The sequence below is a fragment of the Plecotus auritus genome, assembly GCF_963455305.1.
Source record: "Plecotus auritus genome assembly, chromosome: 8".
Lineage (NCBI taxonomy): Eukaryota > Metazoa > Chordata > Mammalia > Chiroptera > Vespertilionidae > Plecotus > Plecotus auritus.
In genome coordinates, this window is record NC_137782.1 from 97,426,936 (window position 1) to 97,443,759 (window position 16,824).

Genomic DNA, 16,824 nt, shown 5'->3' on the forward strand with positions numbered 1-16,824 from the left:
ACAAGCCATTAAAGGATAAACACTGCATGTGAGTTTTATCTATCAACTAGAGGCCTGGTGCACAAAATTCATGCATGGGGGGAGGGTCCCCTCAGCCCAGCCTGCACCCTCTCCAATCTGGGACCCCTTGGGAGATGTCTGACTTCTGGTTTAGGCCCAATCCCCGACAGTCGGACATCCCTCTCACAATCCTGGACCGCTGGCTTCTAACCACACACCTGCCAGCCTGATCACCCCTAACTGCCCCCCCCTGCCATCCTGATCATCCCTAAACACCTCTGTCTGCCAGCCTGATCACCCCCAACTGCCCCCCACCCCCCGCCAGCCTGGTTGCCCCCAACTGCTCCCCCTGCTGGCCTGGTCGCTCCTCACTGCCCCTGCTGCTGGCCAGGACACCCCTAACTGCCCCCCTGCCGGCCTGGTCACTCCTTACTGCCCCCCTCGCCGGCCTTATCGCCCCTCACTGCCCCCCCCCGCTGGCTTTGTTGCCCCACGCAGCCTGCTGTTTGGTCATTTGGTCGTCCCTCACGAACCCCCCTGCCAGCCTGGTCACCCCATGCAGCCTGTTCAGTCTGGTTGTTTCAGTTGTGAGGGCCCCTGGCTTTTTATATATATGAATATTTATCATACTAGAAATTTAAATGAAATAAAAATATTAATTAAAAATAACAAGCCCATTACTTATGAACATAAATTATATTTTCAATGGAAAACAGCTATATTTTCTAAAACAATTTGTGACTAGCCCCATGGTAGTGGAACGGAAGTTGTGGTGCTGCAGGAGTCCCGTGAATGGGCATCTTAAAAACAACAGTGAGCCCTGGCGAGTTTGGCTCAGTGGATAGAGTGACAGCCTGGGGACTGAAGGGTCCCAGGTTCCATTCCCGGCAAGGGCAGTGCCTGAGTTGCGGGCTCCAACCCCAGTGGGGAGCGTGCAGGAGGCAGCCGATCAATGATTCCCTCTCCTCAATGATGTTTCTATCTCTCTCTCTCTCTCTCCCTTCATCTCTGAAATCAAATGAAAAAATAATTTAAAAACACACACACACAACAGTGAATGAAAACACCTTCACCTTTATGCTCTTCATAAAAAGGATAAGAACACATTTGATGTACACGCAGACAATATGTCACAGAGTGTGGAGGCCCCATGGCAGGACGGCCTCTCCTCTGGGGCGGGAGCGGTGGCTGGGTGGGAGCACAGGGCTCTGAGCGCTGGAACTGCCCGGGCTCCGAGGGGCACAGGTGCCAATGTGGGGCGGTGAAGGCAGTGGTAGGCGGCCTTCCACTCCTGGGAGGGTCTACCCGCCTTAACGGAGGACGGGTGCTTAATGTCCTTTCTGACCTGCACATCAGCCTCTGAAACTCGCGGCGCAGATGGGAAGGAGGGAGGCCCATTGTCAGTACCGTTACAGGGTGGGGTCTAGGGGCCCCTGGGAGAAAGGGGGAGACAACCTGTAAGCACTGTTATCGGGTGGGGCTGGGGCACCCCGGCCGGGACCACGCGCCCCTTGAGTTCCAGGTCCGACGGGCAATGCGGGAGTCCGGGGCTGTGGTTCAGTTATTCCCCGGAAGACCCGAAGCCAGTACCCGCGTCCTAAGATACCCGCTCCCCTGAGCCCTTGACGGTTTCCCCTCCGTCTCGGGAACTGGCGCCCCGAACCAATAGTGACCCTGAGAGACGCCGCCTCGCCCGGGGCCGTCCCGCAGTCTACCTCCCCCTTCCCGGCCTGCGCCCGCCTCGCCGTTCCCGGCGTTGCCGCCAGGGGCCGCCGCCGCGCCCCTATGACACAGCAACAATAGGGGCCACTCTGGCCCGCGCGCCGCCGGCCCGCGCTTCCGCCGGAAGGGAGCCGCCGGCGTAGGGGCGGGCAGGGGCGGCGTGATGGACCGCCGCCCTCGCCAATCGCTCGCGGGCCAGTGCTGGCCCGGCCTCGGAAAAGGTCCAATCGGCGGCGAGAGCGGCGGGTAGGCGGGGCGAGCGGAAGCTTCCGGCGGGGCCCGGCAGACTCCGAGGAGGAAGAGCGATCACGCACGGTACATCTCTCAGCTGAGTCTCCGCGTTGGCCAAGTTGAGTGGGGCGACCGGGGGCGGAGACGGCTACGCGGAAGGCTGGGGATCGGGCCTGCGCCTCCGGGAGACCCCCCAAGCTGGGCGCCGGGTCCGCGGAGGCCAGAGGGGCCGAGGGTTCGGGGTAGAGGGGCCCTGGGGCTGAGGGAGCCGGGGGCCTGGGAGCCGAGGTCTGTGAGCAGTCCGGCGCTCTCGGGGGTTGGGGGCCCGAGGGCCCCTGCGCGGGGCGAGGACTTCTGGGGTCGGGGACTGCGGCGTGGAGCACCGCCCTGGGGCACCGCCCTGCTGCGAGCCGCCCCGGCCCCTCCGCCCAGCGCGGAGCCGAGGGCGTCGGGCTGCCAGGTGTGCGGGGTAGGGCGGGCCGTGCACCCCCGCAGACTTTCTGTGTTTGAAGGGAGCACACCTGCAGCTTCGCGGGCCCGTGTCCGACAGATCAGGCGTTAGGCCAAAGTCTTGCGTCCCATCTGATGTTAGCGGTGTCCCCGTCCAAGTTTTTAAATTCTTCCCGGGGGGGGGGGGGGCGGTCCCAGACTAAGGAGCAAGTTTGCAAGTACAGAAAGTGGCCGCGGCAGGGAGGCCCTCCGCCTGCCGAGATTAATTTCTTTGAGAAACGTGAGACGCTGGGTGTTGGCTCCATCGCTCAGGTGCCCGCAGGCTCTGAGCCTGCCCGCCTCCCAGTTGGTTTAAGCGGGTTTTGGCAGCTTTCGGGTGCTCCCTGGCGCCCAGCGTAGCAGCAGCCTGGAGGTTTAGCGAGGGGCGCTTTCACTGGGTTCGTGCCAACGCAACGTTTGAGTGGTGACTGCTGGCTCCTCTTTCAGGATGGCGACTTCAGGCGCTCTGTTTCCAAGCCTGGTGCCAGGCTCCCGTGGGTCCTCCAACAAGTATTTGGTGGAGTTTCGTGCAGGAAAAATGTCATTAAAAGGAACAACTGTCACCCCAGACAAAAGAAAAGGGCTGGTGTACATTCAGCAGACGGATGACTCCCTCATTCACTTCTGCTGGAAAGACAGGACGTCTGGGAATGTGGAAGACGTGAGTCTCTGCCCTCTGGGTGGCCAGTGGCAGTGGCACAGTGTGGCGGGCCTTGGAGGTCGTGGGTGGGGTGTGTGGGGTTGTTGCGAGGCTGCTCTCAGAGCTGTTTTGATTTGCTTATCAGTCTTCCCAGTCCCACTGGTTACGTAGGTTTCTCCTTTCACTGTATATGCTTGCTTTATTTATTTATTATATTTTTATTGATTTCAGAGGAAGCGAGAGAGTATCATTGATTGATTGGCTGCCTCCTGCATGCCCTACACTGGGGATCAAGCCCTCAACCCAGGCATGTGCTCTGACCTGGAATCAAACTGTGACCTCCAGGTTCATAGGTCCATGCTCAACCACTGAGCCACGCCAGCTGGGCATCACTCTATATACTTTAAAGTTTGAAGATTAGGTACTAGAATGGGAGAAGCCATGTAAAAATCCTGATCTTTACTCCAGCCCACCAGACAGCTTCCTCCAGTGGTCATATTACTTAGTGTTCTTTGTCCTTCAGACTAAATCGTTCTGTGTTAGGTTCAAGAGCAGGTCAGAGTTGACTTTTTGACTCATCTAGGAATGTTCTCACGATGTTTCTATTAAAAAAATCCTTTAAGAGCCCGCGTTCCCTGTTCAGCACCAGGCCTGTGCCTGGCCTGCAAGCCTTTTCCTTCCTGGGTGCCTCTGACCCTGGCTTATCCGCCCTGCAGAGACCCTGCTGGTGAGGAGGATGGTCTTGGCCCTGTGCCCTCCTCCCCACCCCACATGCTGAGACACAGCGCCCAGCATGTGTTCCTGGGAGGCTCGAGGGCTTGATGATGTGTCACAGGACAATGACTCTTCCCTGCCGTGGCTCTCTGCAGGATTTGATCATCTTCCCTGATGACTGTGAGTTCAAGCGCGTGCCGCAGTGCCCCAGCGGGAGGGTCTATGTCCTCAAGTTCAAGGCAGGGTCCAAACGGCTCTTCTTCTGGATGCAGGTATGTAGGTTTTGTTTGGATTTTTTCTTTCCTCCTTGTCATAGAACTAGGTTAGAAACCTGCTCACCAGATGGTAGAATTGGCTTCCACAACCAGCTGGGGCTGACCAAACATGCTGCCGTGGAGCCTCCAGTCCCCCGTGTGGCCCTGAGTGCCTTTCAAGGTGTGGAATTCCTTGGCAGGCAGATAAGTGACTTCCAGGCTAGGCTCCATCTCAGGGCATTGATGGGCACTTGTCCTGTGGTTTGCTTGTCCCCTGTGCCCCTCAAGGGTCATGAGGACCCCAGGGCAGAAGCCAGGGTGACTGTGTATAGTCTCCAATGCAGTGTTCTCTCCGAGCTCTCTGAGCCCTGCCTCTCCCCCAGTGGAGTGCTCTGGAGTCTTGGGGTCAGCACACATGGGTGCCAGGCAGTCCTCCATCAAGTCAAGCTGCTGCCATGTCTTGGCTCCTTCCGCTCCAAGCAGTGCTGTGAACATCACCTTGTGCCGGTTACTGCGTGTGTGAGGATAATCTGTGTGCTAAATGGAGGAGTGGCTTGTGGGTACAGTGGGTACACGTGCGTGCAGTTTTGACAGGTGTCACCATGTTCCCCCCGAGTCTGGACTTGGAGAGCTGGCAGGAAAGGGTTTCTTTTTGGGGGGCCCAGCTGCTCACCTGTGCTGTAGTAGTGGTGCAGTGGCTGGGCCAGGAAGAGCATGCCTGGGCGCACAGCCCGGCTCCAGTCCAGCTTCATCTGCAGGCTCAGATGGGGCTGAGGTTTGCAGCTGCTGGGGCAGAGCTTGTTTCTCCAGTTTTGCCAAGAAATCTTGTTAGAGGTTCGCTCCACATTAGCTAGTTTACTAGTTTTGCTCATTTGACGTCTCTCCTGTGTGCCTGTGGAGTCCCTGTATCCCCACACAAACGCATGCTCAGTGACTATAGACAGATCAGTCTTGGGGGCTTTGTCTTGCAGTTCTGGGCACTGACAGGGTGGCATGCCCGATGACCCCCACCACACTCAGGAAGGGGCTCATTGTGGTGCCCTGTTCACCCCAAGGGGCCTGGGCCGGGCGTGGTGTGGGCAGTGCCGTGGTAGAGGTCATTTCATTGAGTGCATGAGTTGAAGGGCCTGGGGCTGTCTATGGTCAAAGGAAGCCTCCGGCCTGCAGGACAGGACCTGCTCTGGCACGTCTCGTGCTCTTTAATGCTTTTGTCTATAACAGGCACGTCAGTCGTGTGGGACTGCTGGGTCTTCTCCCTGGTGCCATGGGAACGTGGACAGGTGACTTCATCTGTCTGAACCGAGGTTCCCTCATCTGGAAGTCTGGTCTGTGGTGGGCGGGCTGCTCAGCTGCGGCTGTTGTCCTGTCCTCCCACAGGAGCCTAAGACGGACCAGGACGAGGAGCATTGCCGAAAAGTCAATGAGTACCTGAACAACCCGCCGATGCCTGGAGCACTGGGGGCGAGCGGGAGTGGAGGCCATGAGCTGTCTGCACTGGGCGGTAATGCTGCCCTCCCCTTGGGTGTGCTCAGAGGTCCCAGGAGGTGTCAGATGGCCCTTGATGAAGCAGACCATTTATGGTTTTTTAAAACTGATTTGAGAGAGAGAGGAAGGGGAGAGAAGCATCGCTTGCTGTTGCGCTTATTTGTGAGCTCATGGTGGATTTTCATATGTGCCCTGACCAGGGATCACATTCGCCATCTTGGCCTCGTGGGGTGGTGCTCTAACCACTGAGGTCCCTGGCCGTGGCCCAGGCCAGTTGTTTTAAGTGCAAGTGAGGAGTCCAAGCTGAAGCCCTTCTCAGGTGCCCACTCCCATCCTCACAGGCGAGAACAGTGTCAGAGACCCACCCACCAACTCACTTCATGCAACACGCATGGAGGGGCAGTCCTGGAGGCTGTTTGGTTTAGCTCCTTTTTGCCTGGAGGCGCCAGCAGTATGAACTCTTCCGAGAGCACCTTCCCAAGGCACTTCAGGGTGGGTGCAAGTGGGCCCTGAACCTGAGCACCTTCTGTCTTCTAGGCGAGGGTGGCCTGCAGAGCCTGCTGGGGAACATGAGCCACAGTCAGCTCATGCAGCTCATCGGACCCGCCGGTCTCGGAGGACTGGGTAACACCCTGTGGACCCCGGAGCCTTTGTTTTAATTCGGACAATTTTCAGCTGTGGTTGCTTTTGTGTTTGAGTCTGTTTCCTTTAAGCTCCTAATTGGCTGAGTGGTGTCTATGTGTTCCCTACGCTGCCTTCCCTGGAGGAGGGCCTGTGAGCCTTCTGGTTTGAGCAGGAGCCGAGTGGGCCAGGCCTTCCAGGGCCCCCAGTGAGGGCCCCGCTGTGTGGCTCAGGGGAGCCCAGCCGGCTGAGGAGGGGCCTGCTGCCACCTGTGGGGTTTGGGTGGGTGTGGCTCACAGCTGCACTTGCTTCTCTACTGGATTTGTGCTGCTGTTACCTTGACCCCAAATGTAATGAATGGAACAGAGGCATTGACTTAGGAATTGGCTTCCAGAACACTGATCTGAGCAGGCACCACCGCTCACAGGGGTCCATACCTCCCCCTGCTCGTCCCTTGGCTTTCATGCGGGGCATCTCTGCTGCTTTGGTGGGCGAAGCGGGTGCTCCAGGTAAGTGACATCTGAGTGTGTGTCTCCTTGCTCCTCATAGGTGGGCTGGGGGCCCTGACTGGGCCAGGCCTGGCCAGCTTACTGGGGAGTGGAGGGCCTCCGGCGAGCAGCTCCTCATCCAGGTGAGCCTTGCCCCTGCCCCTGCTGCTCCCTTGAGTGCCACCAGGAGTGAGTGCCCTTCTTCAAGAAGACTGGGCACAAGACGATGCTTTCAGGGGTCACTTCTATAGTTTGTTACTGGAGAAGTTTCTCTGAACGTGTAGAGCACCCGAAACCATGAGGAAGTGCAGTGTTCTCTCCTGAGTGTGAAACCGGCTCTTGGCTTGCTTCTGAAAATGCCATTAGCCACTGATGATCATTCTTCTCTTAATGGAAGTGTAAGAGGGAGAGAATGCCATCTGAGTGGCTTTTGGAAAAAAAAAAAAAAGATTGGGCAGAGGAGCTGCAGGACAAAATGGGCTTCTGGGAGGGTCCTTTCATAGCTCAGGTTCTTCCCGGTGCAGGGCCTTTGGGGCAGGACCAACGTGGTGAGGGTACCTATGTGGGCGCCTGGCGGCTCCACCTGCCCTGCTCTTCCCAGCTCCCGGAGCCAGTCAGCAGCGGTGACCCCGTCCTCTACCGCCTCTTCTGCCCGCGCCACCCCAGCCCCTTCTGCTCCAGCAGCTGCCTCGGTGACCAGCCCGAGCCCCACGCCCAATCCAGGTAATGGAACCAGCACGGCAGCCAGCCCAACCCAGCCCATCCAGCTGAGCGACCTCCAGAACATTCTAGCCACTATGAACGTGCCGGCCGGGCCAGGAGGCAGCCAGCAAGGTAACACACTCCTCAGTTCCAGGGGGTGAAGGTGCCCGCTGCCCCCTGCCCCCTGGCTTTTCAAGGCACGGCCAAGTGTGTCCCTGGGCCGAGCTGCCGTCCTACACATGCGCTGCCGTTGCTCCCTCATCTTCTCTCGCCACACCACACCCAGCAGAGCACAGCCTAGTTTGTCATAGCCCTCCAAATGGGCGCCTGGGCCGGCCTCAAGCTCTAATGGCCGTGTGCTTGCGTCCTAGTTGACCTGGCCAGTGTCTTGACGCCTGAGATCATGGCACCTATCCTCGCCAACGCGGACGTCCAGGAGCGCCTGCTACCCTACCTGCCCTCTGGGGAGTCGCTGCCACAGACCGCAGAGGAGATCCAGAACACACTGACCTCCCCTCAGTTCCAGCAGGTAATGCCGCGGCCCAGCTGCTTGTCTTTAGCTTGGCGCCCCATCACCAAGAGTCCCTGGCCTGCTGCTGGGGCACCCTCGGTGCCTCTGGCCCTGCCCCGGCTTGCTCAGAGACGGCTGGCTCTTCCTTGCAGGCCCTGGGCATGTTCAGTGCGGCCTTGGCCTCAGGGCAGCTGGGCCCCCTCATGTGCCAGTTTGGCCTGCCTGCAGAGGCCGTGGAGGCCGCCAACAAGGGTGGTAAGTATTGCTCCTCCGCTTGCTGCTATGGCAGGACTTGGCGTCCCGTGGTTAAAGGCACAAGCCTCCCTGTTTGCACAACACAGGGCTGGCTGTCCCTAAGGCCCAGGAAGTTGGCCTCAGGCTTTTCCATGCATTGTAGATGTGGAAGCTTTTGCCAAAGCGATGCAAAACAGTGCCAGATCGGAGCAGAAGGAGGGCGATGGGAAGGACAAGAAGGACGAAGAGGAGGACATGAGCTTAGATTAAGTTATTTCCTGTCTTTTATGGGCGGGGCTCTTGGCTGTGTGGACGAGCAGTGTGTTTGTGGGCCGTCGCACACCCTCACACCTCTGTTCTAACTTGCTAATAAAAGTTTTTTCTTTTACCTGCCAACTCTGGTGTTTCTGTGCCCCATCCCCTTGTGGACAAGCTGTCCCTTGGTCTGCAGTGTTTTGGGTATTGTGACTTTGAGGTGAAAGACCTGGGGAGGTGACCCATGAGCGCCCCCACGGCCAGGCTCTCTACGCACCTGTCCTGTGTTTTCCTCTTTCTATGTTTAAAAGTAAGCACTCATAAGGACATGTGCTGGGGGGGTGGGAATGACGCGGGAGAGGTCAAGGGTGGGGGGGAAGGAGACATATGTAATACTTTAAACAATAAAGAATAAGAAAACGTGTTTAAAAAAAAAGTTGACACTCAGTTACATAAGCTCCTTTTTAATTTTCGTTTCAAGAGAAGGGACCAGTGATTTACAGACTTCTCAAACTAGTAAAAATTGGTGGAAGGGAAATCTCACAATTATAAAAGGTATAAAAACCCATTTTATTGTATTTTAAACTTTCATTTAAAGTCAGACATAAACCATTTCCTGTAGACTCGAGTCTAGGGAAGTTCATACAAACTTCATCTATGAGACTGGTGGAGGGTGGCATTGTCAGTGAGCTGTTTGAGCAGCAGGTGCCCTCCTGCATGGCTAGGGTCCCAAGGGGCAGCTGTGCTATGTGGCTGGGCAGCCACTGGCCCCTACTGCGCCCTGGACACGCGCAGAGCGAGGCAAGGTGACAAAGGCCCAGTTCACCATCAGATTCCTCATGCAGCCTTGGTAGAATGGAGGCCAAGGGTGTGTTGGGGTGGGGTGCCCAGCCTGTGTGTCTGAGGATCCTGGGGTGCAGAGGAAGAGGAAGGGAGACAGGTTGGAGCAGAGACTGGCTTCCAGGCTGGTGTCCCACCACAGAGAGCAGCTGACCCCAGTGCCTGGTCCCTGAGGGGCAGCTCCCCCACCTAGGTTGAGATCACACTCACCGGGCAGGCCCCCCAAGTGCAGAGGCACTGGGGTGCTGTCGGAGGGCCACAGCATGGGACCCAGGGTCTGGTTGCTCCGGGAGTCCACCTCCAGCCGGAGGGCGGTCCTGCTTTTGGTCACTGTGGGACACAGGCTCCTTATGGCTGGCCTGGGAGGCCCTCTCACCAGCCGCAGATCGTAAGGGCCCACCCAGTGTTGGGCTTCTGCAGCTTCATCCTCCCGAGTCCCTCCCAGGCTCTCTGCTCTGCAGAAGCAGGGCTGCGGGGTGTCAAGAGTCTCTGGTCGTGGGACAGGGGGCCCAGCTCACCTGCCAGTTGGTGCCACTGCCCATCACACAGCTCCTTGGAGAGTGTCACCAACGTGGAGAACTTGCCTGCACCATCGTCTGCCCACAGCAGGACCTGGGTGGGGGCTGGACATCAGGAGGGCCCTGCCAACCCCAATTCTGCCCTTTGGCCACGACCCCCTCACCCCCGACTTACCTGCTTCTCCAGCACCTGCAGTTCTAGATAGGGGGGCACCTGGAACTGGCCCAGGTGGAAGATGAGGCCTGTGGCTGTCTGGGGCCGCACCTCCAGCTTCAGGCTCACGTCAGGAAGGGTGGTTCCCAGGGTGTCTGCGGGGAGGGACTGTGAGGGGAAGAGGGCCTGGCCCCAGGCCCCTTGCTTCCTGGCATGGCTCCCCTAACCCCACAGCCCAGGGCACATGCAGGGAGTGGGGGGACAGCAGACAGACCTAGAGTGATGGCTCCCCTACTGCCGGCAAAGAACAGACCCATCTCCAGGGGTTCTGACGAGCAGGGTGTGACCCCCACCATTTGGTTGGGGGTACTCAGAGGCTGCCCGTCCACCATCAGTCTCCTCACACAACCGCTGAACCAGAAACTGCTGATAAACATCTGTGGGGGCACAGGTGGGTGGACGTGGGGTCAGGTTCAGGGGGTGCTGAGGAGGGTGGGCTGGGCTGGGGATCAGGTAGGGGATGCTGGGGAGAGGCAGTTCTCACTGGGAGCTTGGGGCCATGGACAGGAAGACCGCCCACAAAGAGAGTGTAGGGCTGTGGGCCTTCTGCCCCCTGATACTGCTGGCCAGGCTCCTGGTTAGGCTGCTCCTGGCTCTGAGTCCAGACCCCATCCATCTGCAGCTGGATCCGAGTCCTCTCCCAGCGCACAGACACCTGAGGGTGGGAAGAGGCACATCAGGCGGGAGCCCCCAGGGCCCCGCCCATAGCCCTTCTCTTCAGTCCCTTACCTTGTGCCACTGGTCAGCTTTTGAACGCTGGTGACTCAGGACGCGGAGCTCAGGCCCTGGGCCTTGTGTCTGAGCCACAAAGTATCTGTGGCTCAGGAAGAGTGCCAGGGAGGGGCTGCCCGCCGCCAGGGGCACAGCGAGGAGCAGGAGTCCTCTTCGGGTGCGAGGGCGGACCACCATGGAGAATTGGGACCTGGAAGCCAGCAGCCAGGTGGGTGTCAGCCTGGGCAGCCCTCACCCCCGCCCCCACCTGGCCTGGTCTTACCAGTTCTTAAAGGGTGCCAGGATGGCTGTGAACTCCAGATAACTGGACAGGGGACCCCCAAACTGGTAGGTGCCATGGATGGTCCCAAGGGGCCGAGGAAGCATGCAGGCAGAGTACTGGGTGGGCTGCCGGGTGTGCCGGGAGACCTGTGGGGTCAGATGGGGATGCAGGGGTGCTTAAGGGCCATCTTTTGCCCACCCCCAGCTCCACCTGTCTCCTGCCCTTTACCCTCACCCCGCTGACCGTGTCTCTCCCCCAACGCCTGTGGTGCCCACCTTCTGAGCCACTGTGGCCTGTAGTCCTCGAGGTGCCTGCACTGGTGTCTGGGTGCCAGGGGCTGCTGGGGCACATCCTGAGCTTACGTTGATACCACCCACATTCTGCTGCAGGTCAAGCACACGCTGGGGCCCCGTGAGCCTGTGAGGACAGTGAGGGCAGTCAGCAGCTGGAGGCACCTGAGCAGGTGGGTTCAGCACAGCCCCCCTGACACCCGCTCAGCTCACCGCTGCACAAACACGTTGGTGATGCAGCCGCTGAAGTTACGGATGGTGTTGGATGCCCCCAAGCCTCCCAGGAGGAGCCGACGGGGCCCCTCAGGCTGTGGCTGTGGCTGTGGCCTGGGGGGCGGCCCCTGGTGGGGCTTCATCTGCTGAAGCTGGTCGTCCACGTAGAGCCAGACCCTGTGAGGAGAGCAGTGTTTCCCCACCCTGTCCACACACCTGCAGCAGGTTGCACCCAAGACCCCGGCTCTGCTGCCGCCCCACCCTGTTGCTGGCTCACCCTGTGGTGTTGCTATAGAAAGCGACGTAATGGGGGGAACCATCAGCAAACCCCCCTGGCGTCTTCACCTCGGTCGTCACAAACCGGAGTGTCACGTGGCCCTGCTGCAGGGACACCTCACATGGCCCAACCTGGGGACAGTGGTCAGGTCAGTGGACCAAGCCAGGGGTCCAGACTTACTCCCTCCAGCCACACGGGCCCCCACACTATGCTGCAGTTAGTTTCAGGGAGGGCTGGGCAGAGGTGAGACTCAGGGAGGGAGGGCTGGATAGTCAGGCTTGGGGAGCAGCAGGCGATCAGACCAAGGCTGGGTGGACACACCGGGGACGCTCTGTGGTACAGCAGACCGCTGTCCTGAGTGCTGCGGAAGCCGAAGCCGGAGTAGATGCTGCTGGTGAAGGGGGCAACATCTGGGAGCTCCAGGGGCAGGAAGCCATGGCCGTGGAACGTCATGGCCCGTCCCACCTACAGGGAGTGGACTGTGAGGACCCCAGCAAGCCTGCTGGAGGGGGCTGCTGACTGGAGCGGGTGGGGGGCTCACCAGCAAGTCTGCGGTGCAGCCGGCACTGATGCCCGTGGTGTTCAGCCGCTTGAGATCCACATACTTGCCCAGAGCTTTGATGCCCTTGATGCAGCCACGCACGGAGCCTCCGGACGGGAAGAGCTGGCGCAGGCTGCCGGGCAAGCAAGTATTGGGGCACTGGCATTAAGGACGGAGGGGGCACTAGGTGTGACTGAGACAGCGTGGGGCCCCTGCCTGCCCTGCATGTGCTCACCTTGGTGGCAGCTGGTCCGGAGGCACGCCCCCCAAGTAGTAGGCATTGGCCAGCTCCAGTACATTCTCCTGCTCCACACTGAACACAGTGGCCCTCTCCACGCGCACCAGCACGCGCTTGCGGCTGCCCCCCAACAGGAACACCTGGATCTGATAGCAGGTAGAGGGATCCTCAGCACCTGCCGTTTCCTGCTGCCAGCCCAACCCCACCTCGCCCTGCCGATTCTTCCAGCTTTAGCCTTACCGCCTTGCTGGCCACAGTCAGGGGCGGAGGGGGCTGCATTGGTTTGGCCTCCTGCAGGCCCTCACCAAAGTCATAGAGCAGCACGAGGCGGCCTTCCAGCACAGCCAGGCACAGGAACTGACCCTGTGGGGCGGGTGGGTCAGCATGGCGCGGGTCCAGCATGGGGGAGGGAGGGGCTGGGCTTGCGTGGTGGGGCGCAGCCAGGGGGCGGGGCGGCGGCGGCAGGCTTGCCTGGTGCTGCAGGTAGAAGATGATCCCCCTGTAGGACACCAGCCGCAGCTCCTGTTCGAAGCGCTTGGTGTTGCTGATCTGACTCTCCACTCTGATGCGGGCAAAGCCAGAGCCCTCCAGGTAGGAGCCGTCTGTGAGCCATGGGTCTCCAGTTGACTTGGTGCTGCAGGTCAGAGGTCACGGGGTCAGTGGAGGGTGGGCTGAGGGAGGGTGAGGGGCGGGCCCAGGCCGCACATACCGTGCACAAGGCTTATCCACGGCTGTGTTGAGCTGGAAGGTCTTCTCGAAGTTGTAGAGACTGACCACCGCCTCGTTGAGTGTGCCCATCTCAATGCAGCCCCGATAGCGGGGGAAGCGGAGGGGCTCCGGGGGCTGTGGGCACAGCACCTGGTCAGGGCGCCTCCCCACCCAAGACAGGCCCCAGAGGAGAAGCTCAGACTGGGGCAGACCCACTGAAGCCAGAAACCCAGCAGGACTTGCTGGAACCAAGAGCGCAGAGGGGATGGCCGAGTGCCAGGTCCTGCTAGGCTCACCGTGAAGTTGCTGGGGTAGCCCCCCACATAGAAGACAAAGTCGTCAGGCTGCAGGCTAAGTAGCCCCTCGGCCCCAGGGGCCACCGTGTCGCCCTTGGTCTCGTGGCTCGTCTGTTTCTCCACAGTGACAGACATGTGGCCAAACTGTAGGGTCCTGAGGGCAGAGCAAAGAGGTTGGAGCAGACATGCAGCCTGCCAGGGGGTCGGGGAGCGTGGGGCAGGCCTCTTACCTGTCAAGGCTGATGGCTGCAAATTCCTCCCCAATGTTCTCATCGATGCTGAGGGTCGTGGGGCCCGCGCCCCCCAGGCGGTAGACCCAGTGCACCTTCTGGTTACGCAGAGCTACGCCCAGGTAGTCGCCAGTGGCCTGTGGTGATGGGAGACTCAGTGGGACAGGGACCCAGTATAACCCACCCAACTCCAACCTGATGCCCATCTCTACCCAGCCTGCCAAGCTGGCCCAGTACCTGGCGGCTGCCCATATAGAGCACAAACTGATCCTCAGAGACCTGGTCGGATGTTGGCTCTGGGCTCTGGAGGTAGAACTTGAGGGCAGTGTAGGCAGCGAGGTCAGTGAGGTCCCGAGGGGCACGCAGCTGCACCCCTGAGCGCCCGTTGAACTTCATGGACACCTTGACCTGTGGGCAGGGTGCATGGCCCATCAGCATCCACCACCCAGTCTCCCAGATGCCCCCTTCTTCTGGCACTTATGCCCACCTTGCTGGCAGCTCCTCGGGCCTGGGCAATGAGCTCCCGCACACGGCCGATGCTGGCGGACAGGGCCAGGCTGGCATTGTGCCCCCCCCGGCTCTCCAGCAGGTTTAGCTTGGCCAGCAGCTGTGGCAGTGTCTTCTCCAGGGTGGACACTGCAGGGGGGAAGGGAAGGGGATGTGGCCTGAGAGCCCTGCTTCCCCCCGGCCCACCTGCTCTCACAGGTGCTGCGTGCAGGGTGGCCCACCTGAGCGGCCGGCGTCCAGCACCACCTGCCCCAGGTCCTGGCTCTGCAGACCCCCGTACTGGCCCTGCCACTGCTCCAGGTTTCTCTGCATGTCTCGGAGCCGGGACTGCACTTGGGTGGCCGTGTCTTGTGCTTTGGTGGCCACAGCCTTGGCGTGAGCAATCTTCTTGCTTGTCTCGTCTGTGGCGGGCAGTGGGCAGGCTTCAGTGGGGTCAAGAGAAGACCACCCTGGCCTCCCCTCCCATCAGGGACATCACCAAGTCCCCTCCACTAGGACTAGCAACAGGGGCGCTGAGGCATGGAAACCCACCCTACCTCCCCCACCAGGTGGCTTCTCCCGTGCCAGCCTCTTGGGTCAGAGCAGGGCCACCCTGATGCCTCTGCTCAGCCCTGTCTCCCTATAGCCACCACTGCCACCCCCGGGCCATGCTCATCTCCCGTGGCCCTGCGAGAACCCCTGCACCCTCATGGCCACGCTTGCGATGATGCTCTGCTCTGGGCAGCCACAGGGCTTCCTCCAAAGCCGGTCAGACATGGCTCCTCTGCTGCAAGCCGTCTGGGCTCTGCCACCCCAAGCCTCCACCTGGCTCTCCCGCCACACCAGTCCCCTTGCACCCCCATCCACCTCTGTGCCTGCCTACAGACTGTACCTTCCCCGCTGCCCCAGCATCCTGACACACACACCCACCCGCCCCCATTTCTCTCTAAAGCACTTCCCGTCCCTTCCCAGTTTTCACTTGCTACTTGGGTCTATTTTGTTTGGTGTTTGTCTCCCAACCAGAGGCGGGTCTCCAGGTCCAGGGTCACCCCCTTCGGGGTCCTCTTCAGCTGTCCTGGTCACCATGGTGCATGGCACAGGTGTGATGTGCCCCACCCCAGAGCCCCATTGGGCAGTGCTGGCTGGAGTGGCTGGGCAGGTGTCTGTTCACCTCTGGGGATAGCAGTGAGGGCAAGGGCAGGAAGGAGGTTCAGCCTACCTGTGTCCATAGCCAGCATGGCCTGCACCTCCTGGACCCGGGCTGCCAGCTGCTCCTTCTTGGCCCGGCTGTCACGAAGCTGGGTCCCAGTGCCCTGGAGGGTGGCCCTCACTGCGGGGGAGGCAGCCATAGCACCAAGGAGCCCCTGCCCCCCCCCATGTATGTGTGCAGCCCACTGTGGCCCTCCTGACCATGGAGACCTAAGGCTGGTGTGCCCACTGATAGATGGAGACATCCTGACAGCAGGGCTCTGCCTCAAGGGGAAGGGTGAGAGCACCCCGAGTCTCAGGGCTGCCTCCCAGTCCCACAGCAAATATGTAATCCTCCCCCATTTTGTAGATGAAAGCACAGAGGCTCAGAAAGGCCAAGCCATTGCCACACAATTCTAGCAAAAGGGGGACCCTTCCCACTCCCCGCCTGCCCTTTCTCATTCAAAAGTCTGCCATGCACACAGCCTCCAGCCAGGGCAGCAGGAGGAACCATATACCGTGCAGAAGCTGGTCCCATGCCCTCTGCCCTCCACAGCCCCAGGGTGGACACACCAAGCCAGGGGGGAGCAGGGTCCCCACCAGGGGCACCTGCCACTGTAACAATGCACAAACCCACACACGTGCCCAGAAGCTGAGGGTCCCTGCAGAGCCTAGCACTCACCGCGGCCCAGCCTCTGCTGCTCCCTGAGAACAGCCTGCTCCAGGGCACTGCTGTTGGCCTGAAGCTCCCGGGCTCGGGGCGCCAGGCCCTGCTGTACCGCCATCTGCAGACATGGGGACAGGACACACTTCACACCATGCAGTGGGAGCAGCGGGGCAGGGGCAGGGGCAGGGGCAAGGCCTCACCGCCCACGTGTGGCCTGCCTGCTGCAGTGCCTGGCCGGCTGCACCCTCGGCGGCCTGCACAGCCCGCAGGATGCTGCTGTAGGCGTTGGCGGCCTCGATGGCCCGCTGGATGAACCGGTCCTGGTTGACACCATGGATGATGCTGTGGAGGGAGGGGCGAGGGTTCAAGGGGGTGTAGTAGGGCCCAGATATCCTTAGGCCAGCACATGGGCCCCCACCATCAGCTGCTAGGCCAGCCTGCCTGAGGGGCCTGGCCTCCTGTGAGGACAGGGACTTCTCCCTCTAGGACCCGCCGGACCAACTGTGCCCCCTTGAGGCCTTGATTCTCCTGGCAGGGACCTGTGTCCTTAGGGCACCCCTCGTTGGGCCCCGCACCTGGAGAGGTTGTGTGCCAGCTGGTCCAGCTGCCACGCGTGGGCCTCAGCAGCCTCCACCAGGTCCACCTTGCCACTTGCAGGGGAGAAGGCGCGTATCTTCTCCAGCAATGGTGTCCAGGCACCGTCGAGGCTGGCAGCCAGGTGCTCATACTCCTGGGGGCAGAGGGGCTTGGTGGGACCCTTGTCCCCACCCCCTACTCG

General features: G+C 60.4%; 2 protein-coding genes across 16 annotated transcripts in view; one reads left to right on the forward strand and one right to left on the reverse strand.

The window, feature by feature from the left end:
- Positions 1 to 1,972: 1,972 nt before the first annotated feature.
- ADRM1 (ADRM1 26S proteasome ubiquitin receptor) lies at positions 1,973 to 8,479 on the forward strand. Of its 11 annotated transcripts, none has more exons than XM_080684363.1 (10): positions 1,973 to 2,037; positions 2,890 to 3,103; positions 3,952 to 4,068; positions 5,428 to 5,551; positions 6,073 to 6,159; positions 6,706 to 6,787; positions 7,246 to 7,367; positions 7,718 to 7,875; positions 8,010 to 8,112; positions 8,255 to 8,479. In XM_080684363.1, the coding sequence occupies exons 2-10, from the start codon at positions 2,891 to 2,893 to the stop codon at positions 8,359 to 8,361; spliced, it is 1,113 nt and encodes a 370-aa protein (XP_080540489.1). In that variant the 5' UTR covers positions 1,973 to 2,037; position 2,890; the 3' UTR covers positions 8,362 to 8,479. The 11 variants fall into 11 exon arrangements, with proteins under 11 accessions (XP_080540489.1, XP_080540482.1, XP_080540488.1 ...); XM_080684356.1 differs by having other exon boundaries at positions 1,975 to 2,071; positions 7,246 to 7,478; XM_080684362.1 differs by having other exon boundaries at positions 1,975 to 2,071.
- A 313-nt stretch (positions 8,480 to 8,792) lies between these two features.
- The window catches only part of LAMA5 (laminin subunit alpha 5), a 49,763-nt gene continuing 41,731 nt past the window's right edge, over positions 8,793 to 16,824 (reverse strand). For 2 of the 5 annotated variants that reach the window (XM_080684369.1, XM_080684367.1), the window contains 26 exons: positions 16,622 to 16,776; positions 16,247 to 16,388; positions 16,062 to 16,164; positions 15,411 to 15,521; positions 14,434 to 14,613; positions 14,193 to 14,341; positions 13,943 to 14,113; positions 13,706 to 13,842; positions 13,476 to 13,629; positions 13,181 to 13,314; positions 12,943 to 13,105; positions 12,712 to 12,834; positions 12,469 to 12,617; positions 12,234 to 12,366; positions 12,014 to 12,157; positions 11,693 to 11,823; positions 11,416 to 11,592; positions 11,188 to 11,329; positions 10,913 to 11,058; positions 10,648 to 10,840; positions 10,403 to 10,573; positions 10,133 to 10,295; positions 9,880 to 10,013; positions 9,705 to 9,798; positions 9,397 to 9,516; positions 8,793 to 9,255 (listed from right to left, as the gene is read on the reverse strand). In XM_080684369.1, the coding sequence (XP_080540495.1) occupies positions 9,092 to 9,255; positions 9,397 to 9,516; positions 9,705 to 9,798; positions 9,880 to 10,013; positions 10,133 to 10,295; positions 10,403 to 10,573; positions 10,648 to 10,840; positions 10,913 to 11,058; positions 11,188 to 11,329; positions 11,416 to 11,592; positions 11,693 to 11,823; positions 12,014 to 12,157; positions 12,234 to 12,366; positions 12,469 to 12,617; positions 12,712 to 12,834; positions 12,943 to 13,105; positions 13,181 to 13,314; positions 13,476 to 13,629; positions 13,706 to 13,842; positions 13,943 to 14,113; positions 14,193 to 14,341; positions 14,434 to 14,613; positions 15,411 to 15,521; positions 16,062 to 16,164; positions 16,247 to 16,388; positions 16,622 to 16,776 (3,783 nt within the window). In that variant the 3' untranslated portion in view covers positions 8,793 to 9,091. Of the gene's footprint in view, positions 9,256 to 9,396; positions 9,517 to 9,704; positions 9,799 to 9,879; positions 10,027 to 10,132; positions 10,296 to 10,402; positions 10,574 to 10,647; positions 10,841 to 10,912; positions 11,059 to 11,187; positions 11,330 to 11,415; positions 11,593 to 11,692; positions 11,824 to 12,013; positions 12,158 to 12,233; positions 12,367 to 12,468; positions 12,618 to 12,711; positions 12,835 to 12,942; positions 13,106 to 13,180; positions 13,315 to 13,475; positions 13,630 to 13,705; positions 13,843 to 13,942; positions 14,114 to 14,192; positions 14,342 to 14,433; positions 14,614 to 15,410; positions 15,522 to 16,061; positions 16,165 to 16,246; positions 16,389 to 16,621; positions 16,777 to 16,824 lie in introns of all 5 variants that reach the window. The other 3 variants (XM_080684368.1, XR_013961426.1, XM_080684370.1) reach the window with 3 other exon arrangements.

Excerpts from the sequence above, each read along its gene's own strand:
- ADRM1 (XM_080684356.1), top strand. The coding sequence starts at position 2,891 with ATGGCGACTTCAGGCGCTCTGTTTCCAAGCCTGGTGCCAGGCTCCCGT. Across the intron at positions 3,104-3,951 it reads CGTCTGGGAATGTGGAAGAC|GATTTGATCATCTTCCCTGA; the intron begins GTGAGTCTCTGC and ends GGCTCTCTGCAG. Across the intron at positions 7,479-7,717 it reads GCCAGGAGGCAGCCAGCAAG|TTGACCTGGCCAGTGTCTTG; the intron begins GTAACACACTCC and ends CTTGCGTCCTAG.